Source organism: Puntigrus tetrazona, unplaced genomic scaffold (assembly GCF_018831695.1).
Source record: "Puntigrus tetrazona isolate hp1 unplaced genomic scaffold, ASM1883169v1 S000000234, whole genome shotgun sequence".
NCBI classification, from domain to species: Eukaryota; Metazoa; Chordata; class Actinopteri; order Cypriniformes; family Cyprinidae; genus Puntigrus; species Puntigrus tetrazona.
In genome coordinates this window covers 565,001-575,000 of record NW_025047902.1, presented here as the reverse complement: position 1 = coordinate 575,000, position 10,000 = coordinate 565,001, and the positions used below count along the sequence as shown (strand labels likewise).

General features: G+C 44.3%; 1 protein-coding gene across 5 annotated transcripts in view; it reads right to left on the bottom strand.

Annotated features, from left to right (window-relative positions):
- Positions 1–10,000, bottom strand: part of rbfox2 (RNA binding fox-1 homolog 2) — a 28,352-nt gene that overhangs the window by 8,163 nt on the left and 10,189 nt on the right. For all 5 annotated transcript variants that reach the window (XR_006248618.1, XM_043230880.1, XM_043230879.1 and 2 more), the window contains exons 2-5: positions 8,181–8,372; positions 7,508–7,663; positions 7,212–7,265; positions 6,536–6,628 (exon numbers count right to left, since the gene is read on the bottom strand). Coding sequence is in view for 4 of the 5 variants with exons in the window: in XM_043230880.1 (XP_043086815.1) it covers positions 6,536–6,628; positions 7,212–7,265; positions 7,508–7,663; positions 8,181–8,372 (495 nt within the window). In the remaining variant the exon portion in view is untranslated. The remainder of the gene's footprint in view (positions 1–6,535; positions 6,629–7,211; positions 7,266–7,507; positions 7,664–8,180; positions 8,373–10,000) is intronic.

The window sequence follows — 10,000 nt, the reverse complement described above, 5'->3', positions numbered from 1 at the left end:
GAAACAAAGAGATCACACATGACGAAATCAATACACTGTGCACAGCTCTTAGCAAAATCACATTCAGCCAATTACAGTTCATTAACCAGAAATGAGCATATCAGCCAATCAGCAAGCATCAGATGCAGCCTATGGACCAATCCAAATACTCTGCAGCCTAATCCCGCCCCCTCGTGAAAAAAAACATCATACCGAGAAAGAAGGGGGGGATGTTCAGAAACAGAGGGATGCAGGAAAGAAAAAAAGAGCCAGTCGACATTCAATGAAACCACAAAAACGGGAGACAGACAGACAGAGAGAGAAAGAGAGAGAGAGAGAACAATCCACCCAATCAGAAACGTCAAACTCAAAAAGCCATCCAGTTTGTCATGAACAAGAACACCAAAGTGCGTCAAATGAAAGGAAGCCTGTGATTGGTTGTTGTCAGACCTTGTGAGGAGTGACGGAGTTTATGGGTGAGAGAGAGAAAGAGAGAGAGAGATGCATATGCTACATGTCACAATAAATGAAATCATGAAGACGGAAACACCGGCAGGCATCAACACGGTTCTCTCACACGCTGAAGACCAATGCAAACACCGTCACACACACACACACACACACACACACACACACGCACACACACAGTCCAAAACCAAAGACCAAAACAAGCTTGAGTCGCTCATCCTCACATGAATATAAGGGCAGAAATATCGTCTGAGGAACAATTTCGATGTGTGTGTGTGTGTGTGTGTGTGTATTTAGGGGACGTTTTTGGCTCATAGGCTGTGTAATAATCAGCAGATATCTGGGCCTGAACTGGTGGAAGCATGATGATGATGATGATGATGATGGAGTGATCAAAACAAATGAAAATGATCAATCACAAATGAAATGAAAGATGCGTGTTAGGACCGGGCGCCATGACCGTGTGAAGCGTACCAATCGTGGAGGGATCTCAACAAACCCAACACTAAACATTACTCTTTTTGACAAGCAAAAAGGACCCAATTAGCAGCATATGACCTCCCGGTGATTCATTTCTATGATGATTTAATGCAGTCTAATCTAGAGGCCTGCCTAGACCTGGTCCCGAAGCCCTCTGAGACGAGCTGGACCGAGTCAGTGTCTGCTAGAACAGCTTCACTCTTCTGGGAACATCTTCCACACGGATGCAGTCTGAGATCACTGCTGGAGCTCCGGTGGATCCTGAAGAAGTTCAAGTTCTTACTACAGCTGGAAAGTAAAGTCCACAGTAGAGGTCAAGTATCTGCTAGAAAGTTAGTAACCATGTGCTTGATTTAGTTCTGAAGGTAGAATATAGCTAGTAGGCCGCAGGCTTTCTGTAAAGTGCATAAAAGTGTAAAAAACAGTCACAAAATGACATTATGTTCCATAATTCAACAGCAAGCTTCATTTTACACCCTGGAGCACTAAACCAGTCATAAGGGTACATTTTTGGCATAATCTGGAAAGGTTTGTTAGGATACACACAACTATTTAAAAATCTGGAATCTGGAAAAAAAAATTAAAATAAAAAAATACTGGTGCAAAGGAAGTTCTAAGCACTGAATATTACTAATCAAAAATGACGCTTTGATATATTTGCAAAATATCTTCATGGAACATGATGTTTACTTAATATCCTGAAGATTGTATAATTCTGACCCATAATGCATTGTTGTCTATTTCTACGAACACCGCTGTGCTGCTGATGACTTCTTCTGTGCTCCAGAGAGTGTGTGAGAGGTTGTGTTGAAGTATGCTGGCCATTTCCGTTTATTTTGCTAATTGGTAAATATATATGTTTCCACTGAAATGACATGAATATGCTATTTAATATGTAAAGGACATTCAGAAACTGAGCAATGCGATGTACACTACATAGTGAATCTCAGCTGCTTGTTTACATCCACACAATGTAAAAAACTCTAATCGGATGCAAATGCAAGAACATTCCTTGCAAAACGATCGATACAAATGTACATAAATCAGTTTGGATGGAGATGAACGTGGATGCACACGGGGAACAGTTTAGACTGGGTTCGTGTTCAAGAGCCACAAACGTTTTCTTAAAATGTAACGGTCGAAATCCTCGTATAGACGACTAAAAGTTTTGTGTTACTTGTCAGATGCTACAGTAAACATTAAGTGCTCATGTTTAACAGTATTTTGTAACTTGTGGCCCAGCTCTGCTTCGGTTCCAAATGCACTAATAATAAAAATAACACGGTTCTAGCGTGACGCAAGACTCTGGTCATAACGCCCAGCCCTAACGAGAGCTCGTCAGAACCACAGGAGAGAGAAACGCATGAAGATGATGATGATGATGAGGAGACAGAGATGAAGGGATTAGTGTGAGAGTCTGGTCAGCCATGACAGCGCGTGGGAAAGTGTTAATGGTCATGAGAGCGATGGAGAAAGGAGGAGCGCTGGGGAGGGAATATCATTTCTATCATTATCTGTGGTCCTTAGCGACTATAATAGACATGATGATGATTTGATAAAGCTCTTTCCCCCATGCCTCTGATGAACAGTGTATCAGAACAGACCTCAGGGAGGAGATGCGACTGCGCTAGCCGCGAACAGACGGAGGATGCGTTCGGCCAAACTTCGCAACGAGGACGAGGGCTGCCGTCGTCTCCGCGAGGGCTCTAACGCATCTCTGTTCCTCCGAAAATAACAAGCTAATCAGTGCAGAAGAGCGAAAGACCACAGTTTGTAAAGCTGGGGAGGGCTGAGTTTAGATCTCAGGGGTTTGAGTTGGTGGGATTGATCAGGGATGAAGCCGTACAGACACAAACTTACCATGAGCCAGGAAACGGCGTGACGACACGCGAGCAGTTACCGTGGAGACTGACAACAACAACAACAACACACAGAAATCGTCAAGGGAACAGAAAGGAAAAGAAGGAGAAAATGAACAAGAAGAGAAAAACAAACCCAAGAGAAACTAAACAAAACAATGCCAAGAATGAGTGAGCAACCAGAGAAGAAGAGAGGGAAGAAAATAAAAGAACAACAAAGCAAAGTCAGAGAGGGGACATTCACACAACAACAAGACAGTCTTCAGGTGATCAAATCTGTCTGTAGAGCGCATTCATCTGTGTCATAGAGGAGGAGGAGAAAGGGACGAATGATTAGAGGAACTCGACAAACACGCGCACACACACACACACTCGGAGAACTGATGGGGAGTGGAAATGCAGCACTGCGACCGAGTCAAAGCTGGAGCTACGGGCCAAAATAGAAGCGAGTGGACATGAAGTACGTCTACAGAGCAGTTAGTGACGCTAACATGCCGAGCTCATGACATCACTCAGGAGAGAGAGGAGAGAGAGAGAGACAGAGACAGAGAGAGAGAAGTCAAAATAGACACAGGGACAGGAAGAGTGAGAGAGAGAGAGCAGAGAGAGAGAGAGAGACAGAGAGAGAGAGAGAGACAGAGAGAGAGAGCAGAGAGAGAGAGAGAGAGAGAGAGAGACAGAGAGAGACAGAGAGAGAGAGAGAGAGAGAGAGAGAGAGAGAGAGAGAGAGAGAGAGAGAGAGAGAGAGAGAGAGAGAGAGAGAGAGAGAGAGACAGAGAGAGAGAGAGAGAGAGAGAGAGAGAGAGAGAGAGAGACAGAGAGAGAGAGACAGAGAGAGAGAGAGAGACAGAGAGAGAGAGAGAGAGAGAGAGAGAGAGAGAGAGAGAGAGAGAGAGAGAGAGAGAGAGAGAGAGAGAGAGACAGAGAGAGAGAGAGAGAGAGAGAGAGAGAGAGAGAGAGAGAGAGAGAGAGAGAGAGAGAGAGAGAGAGAGAGAGAGAGAGAGAGAGAGAGAGAGAGAGAGAGAGAGAGAGAGAGAGACAGAGAGAGACAGAGAGAGAGAGAGAGAGAGAGAGAGAGAGAGAGAGAGAGAGAGAGAGAGAGAGAGAGAGAGAGAGAGAGAGAGAGAGAGAGAGAGAGAGAGAGAGAGAGAGAGAGAGAGAGAGAGAGAGAGAGAGAGAGAGAGAGAGAGAGAGAGAGAGAGAGAGAGAGAGAGAGAGAGAGAGAGACAGAGAGAGAGAGACAGAGAGAGAGAGAGAGAGAGAGAGAGAGAGAGAGAGAGAGAGAGAGAGAGAGAGAGAGAGAGAGAGAGAGAGAGAGAGAGAGAGAGAGAGAGAGAGAGAGAGAGAGAGAGAGAGAGAGAGAGAGAGAGAGAGAGAGAGAGAGAGAGAGAGAGAGAGAGAGAGAGAGAGAGAGAGAGAGAGAGAGAGAGAGAGAGAGAGAGAGAGAGAGAGAGAGAGAGAGAGAGAGAGAGAGAGAGAGAGAGAGAGAGAGAGAGAGAGAGAGAGAGAGAGAGAGAGAGAGAGAGACAGAGAGAGAGAGAGAGAGAGAGAGAGAGAGAGAGAGAGAGAGAGAGAGAGAGAGAGAGAGACAGAGAGAGAGAGAGAGAGACAGAGAGAGAGAGAGACAGAGAGAGACAGAGAGAGAGAGAGAGAGAGAGAGAGAGAGAGAGAGAGAGAGAGAGAGAGAGAGAGAGAGAGAGAGAGAGAGAGAGAGAGAGAGAGAGAGAGAGAGAGAGAGAGAGAGAGAGAGAGAGAGAGAGAGAGAGAGAGAGAGAGAGAGAGAGAGAGAGAGAGAGAGAGAGAGAGAGAGAGAGAGAGAGACAGAGAGAGACAGAGAGAGACAGAGAGAGAGAGACAGAGAGAGAGAGATGAGTGAAGAGCTTGATGATTGTACATCACTCTCTCCTCAAATCTGCTCTCCAGAAAACAAATAAACAAACATTAGGGAGTCATTTACATACAACATAATAATAATAATAATAATAATAATAATAATAATAATAATAATAATAATTTCATGGCAGATAATTTAACTTCTGTTCAAATTATTCAAATCAAAAGGAATCAATCAGTAAAAACAAAGGCATTCAAAAATCAAACAGATGAATGTTTAATAAAGTGCTGCTCAGATTAAAGCCGTCTCTTTCTCGTGAATCTGATGTTCTGAAGAGATCAGACTCCACCGCTGCGCTCCATGCACCAGAGCCAGGCCTCATGCAGCTACACCAGGGGTGCCAAACTACTACTAACTAGTCCTGACTACTAACCCGTCACACATGGGTGCAGCGTTATTATTACTCTACGCTCCGGTGCTGTCAAACGATTATTCACATACAAAATAAAAGTTTGTTTACACAACATGTGTGTGTTTTGTGCAATTATTATGTATTTTGATACACACAGTATTTTCTGAATGTTCACATATGGATTATACTATAAATATATTTAATATATAAACACAGCTTACACACACACACAAGCATTTTTAGGACGTGATTCATCACAAATAATCATTTGACAGCACTACATTTTTTTAATTAGCAATTGTACATGCATGTTATCGAAAGGAAACTTATGTTTTTTTCAAGAACAAATAAGTGACATACAATTAACTAAAAAAAAGCCGTCTGCTTCAGTGAAAAAGGAGGCTTTTCTTGGTTTACTGAGGGACTTATAATAACGGCCAGCTCACTGGATATTATGCCCATAATAAACAGATACTTACCATGAGAAAGATGGACGTTAATACGGTGTTCTTTTATAACAGAAGGACAAGCGGTCAGTAACAAACATGAGTTTGACACCCCTGATACACACTCAGCCCTAAAACAGAACTCATTTAGAAATAAAAAGGACTTCTTATAGCCTAAAGTGACAAAAAAAGAGAAAAAAAAAGGAGCTATTTCCCCGTCTATGAGAGACAAACACAGGCAGAGTCTCAGAGGTCATGCAGGAGGTCAAGATCTAAAAAAACACCCAGAAACCAGCACTGCAACACGCTGGGCCTCACGAGGGAAACACACGTGGCTCCATGCACACACACACACACACACACACACACACACACACACACACACACACACACACACACACACACACACACACACACACACACACACACACACACGGCAAGCAACAAGCTTCTTCTCATCTCCCAGATTCACAGAACAATCTAGAAATGCACTAAAAACAACGAGTACACAAGCATCTGAAAGTGAGCCGTTCTCTCACAGAATGCACACGAACGCCGTCATAAAGGTACAACACCACAGTTGTGAAAGCATTCCGAATCGTCAGTCCTCGTGTCTCGCAAGAAACCAAGCAAATGTTTCACGAACAAAAAAGCCATTCAAACCAGGAGGAACAGAGACAGCATCAAACGCACGCACGTGATTGGCTAACTGTGAGCATGCTCAGTACAAAACAGATCGATCAACTTAAAATAAATAAATAAAAGGGAAAATAACCACATGCTGTTAATAACCAACACTCAGCCAGACAACAACCAATCCATAAAACAGCCGAGAAACAGAGAAAAACTCACAGAATCTAAAGGTGGACTGCAGTAGAGATGCAACCATGCATTGCTAAGCTCTCACACACACACACACACACACACTTCCCATAATTCAACACACACACAGCTGAGCATCTTAAGCAGTTCCAGGACATGTCTGGTCAGTAAAGGTGTGAGATGGGAACATCAGAAGGAGAGAGAGAGAGAGAGAGAGAAAGAGAGAGAGACTCACCTCGATCTTCCGTCCCTCCACGATGGTCCCGTGAAGACGCTCTCGAGCTTTCTCTGCATCTGCACTGGACTCAAACGTCACAAAACCAAAACCCTGGACACGAAAGAGAAACACACATCAAGAGTCTGACCTCACAGAAAAACACACACAAATAAAACACTTTCTGTTATTTCTTTAAGAGAGTAGAGTGAGCTGGTATCTTAAGACGTTCTTCATGTTCTGAGCAGCGATAGAAATTAATCTCATCACTTAAGTTTGAACTGATTTGTACATTTTAGGGGCATTTCTACCTTTATAAGATTCTTACAATCAATCAGTCGATCAGAATAATAATAAAGACACGTCTTTCACCAAGCAAACAGAACCAGCTCTGATCAGATGAATCTTTGCAGTGAAGAGAAACAGAACCTGCATCTGAAGAAGTGTTTAGATGTATTTCCACACGGTTTCATTACGAGGATTAGAAACACACAAGTAATGTGATGTTCAGATGAGGCCCTGACGTCGCTGTGTGAGCCGGACACACACACATGCGCGCTCGCACACACACACGCGCTCGCACACACACACGCGCTCGCACACACACACACGCTCACACACACACACGCATGCTTAAGTCTGACTATTACTGTAGTCCAACAATAACATTTAACATGAATTTAAAATGGTTTCTTACCTTTGAGCCTCTCTCATTAAAAATGATCTCCACATCCAGAATCTTTCCAAATTGCTAAAAAAAAAAAAAACAAACACACACACACACACACACACACACACACAGAGAGAGAGAGAGAGAATGCTCAACATAAACAATCCCAGGTCTGTTTGTGTAATCCTGATCTTTAGAGATGTTTAAGGTGCCGTTACAGTCTGGGTCACCAGGGGGCAGAACTCTCCCTTAAACCCCTCACTGTTTGTGGTTTCTAAGATCATCTGAAGACTAAACCCTGAAGCCTATAAAGCCAGCAGTACCCCGAACATCTGCCGCAGGTCTGGGTCTCTGAAGCGGAAGGGGATGTTGGAAACATGGAGTCGTTTCGGGGTTCCTTTGGCCTCGGAGGAGTCGTCGCTGCCGGAGCCGCCGCCGGACACACACTGACCCTCGGCCTGAGGAGATCCGTCCGGCAGCTGAGAGACACACACTACATCAGCATCCAGGACATGAAGAACAGACACGCTTTCCAAACATCTCAGATAAATCAACCTCAGTCGTCGTGAAGCAAACATCAAACATCGCTCCGCTTTTTACTAAGTACTGCTTTTTCTTAGTTTTTCTGCACTCATGAATACAGTCGACTGCAGCATCTCAGGCATAAAATGTCTTACATGTCAAACCTAAATAAAATTATATATATATATATATATATATATATATATATATATATATATATATATATATATATATATATATATATATATATATATATATATATGTAAAAATGACTGTGATTGCTAAAAATTGTGATTTCTAAAAAATAAAATTGTGGCAAAACATTAAATATAAAATATTAGAAAAACAAAACAAAAACAATCACGCCAGTGAAGAGAGAAATCACAGTGACGTGAGAAGACAGGAAGTGGTTCGACACGTCTGTTGTTCCAGCTGCTGAGACGTCACCATCTGCTCGAGGAGCTTAACACTTACTTGAGCGCTGGGGTTGGAGGAGGAGGTGCTGCTGACCCCCGCAGGGGCCTCCGTCTGGCCCCCCGCCGGGTAAAGACTGCCGGCCCCGAACTCCAGCGCCAGGCCGTTCTGAGGAGGAGGAGGAGGAGGAGGAGGGAAGGAGGAGAACGGAGCCACCACACCCTCCGGAGCGCCCATGGTGTCCTGGGAAGCCTGCGCACACACACACACACACACACACACACACAGAGAGAGAGAGAGAGAGAGGGTTAATCGAGAGACCAGAAACACAGCTTAAGAGAGCCACAGTCAGGAGAACGAGAACAGAGGAAAAGTGAAATCAACAGAGGGAGAGAGAGAAAGAGAGAGAGAGAGAGAGAGAAAGAGAGAGAGAGAGAGAGAGAGAGAGAGAGAGAGAGAAGAGAGAGAGAGAGAGAGAGAGAAAGAAAGAGAGACAGAGAGAGAGACAGAGAGAGAGAGAGAGAGACAGAGAGAGAGACAGAGAGAGTAATGCATTCCTCTCACAGATGACGGCACTAAAGCCAGAGAGATTACATTTCTCTCTTTCTGGTGACAAGAGGACTCAGGCAGCTCTTCAATATTAATGAGGTCCTCGTACATAATTCAGTGCACGGGCCTCCAACACACACACGCTCTCTCACACACACACACACACACACACACACTCTCTCGCGCACACACGCTCTCTCGCACACACACGCTCTCTCGCACACACACGCTCTCTCGCACACACACGCTCTCTCGCACACACACGCTCTCTCACACACACACACACACACACACGCTCTCTCGCACACACACACACACACACACGCTCTCTCGCACACACACACACACACACGCTCTCTCACACACACGCTCCAGATCGTCCTGATGATGGTTAAACATCCTTGTAATGAAAACAGTGGCGCTGCAGTCCCTGACTCACGAGAATCCCACAGAAACACGAGCAGAAATCATCTCTCTGGGGAAAATTTATTGCAAATCCTACACTACACTTTATTACTAATTAAGACCTAATACTGAATAACTCCTCTATTACAGTAAAATACATTCTGATCAACACCATCAGTTAAAGTCATTTTCATGCAAATTTCTACATCTTTTTATTTAAAGAGAGAGAGAGAGAGAGAGAGAGAGAGAGAGAGAGACAGAGACAGAGAGAGAGAGAGAGAGACAGAGAGAGAGAGAGAGAGAGAGAGAGAGAGAGAGAGAGAGAGAGAGAGAGAGAGAGAGAGAGAGAGAGAGAGAGAGAGAGACAGAGAGAGAGAGACAGAGAGAGAGAGAGAGAGAGAGACAGAGAGAGAGAGACAGAGAGAGAGAGAGAGAGAGAGAGAGGAAAATACTGTTCTGTCAAGTGTGCATTCCTCCTCCAGCATCACTTCCCTACATGGAAACACATGAGAGAGACGCGCACGCACGCACGCACGCACACACACACACACACACACACACACACAGAGAGAGAGACAGCCTGATATTTATAGCTCTAAGATCTTCCCATCAAGCGCAAGGAACATTAATGAGCGTCGTTTCAGAAAGCAGCAGCTGATACTCAATTAGAGTCTTGATCACAGTCTCAAAACACACTAGACCTGCAGAAGACGTGAGTTTCAGAGCTTGTTGTTTGTAAATGCTATAGTTTAAGAGTGTGTGTGTGTGTGTGTGTGATTTCTGGACAGGTGACTAGAATCAAGCCATGAAGCGTCGCTCACAGAATCTGAGCTCTATTTCTGAAGCGATGTTCTTCAGGTGCTCCTGAGTCCATCCGGTGATGATGGGAGAGCGGTCAGGGAGCGAGTCTTTAGTTACGGGTCAGC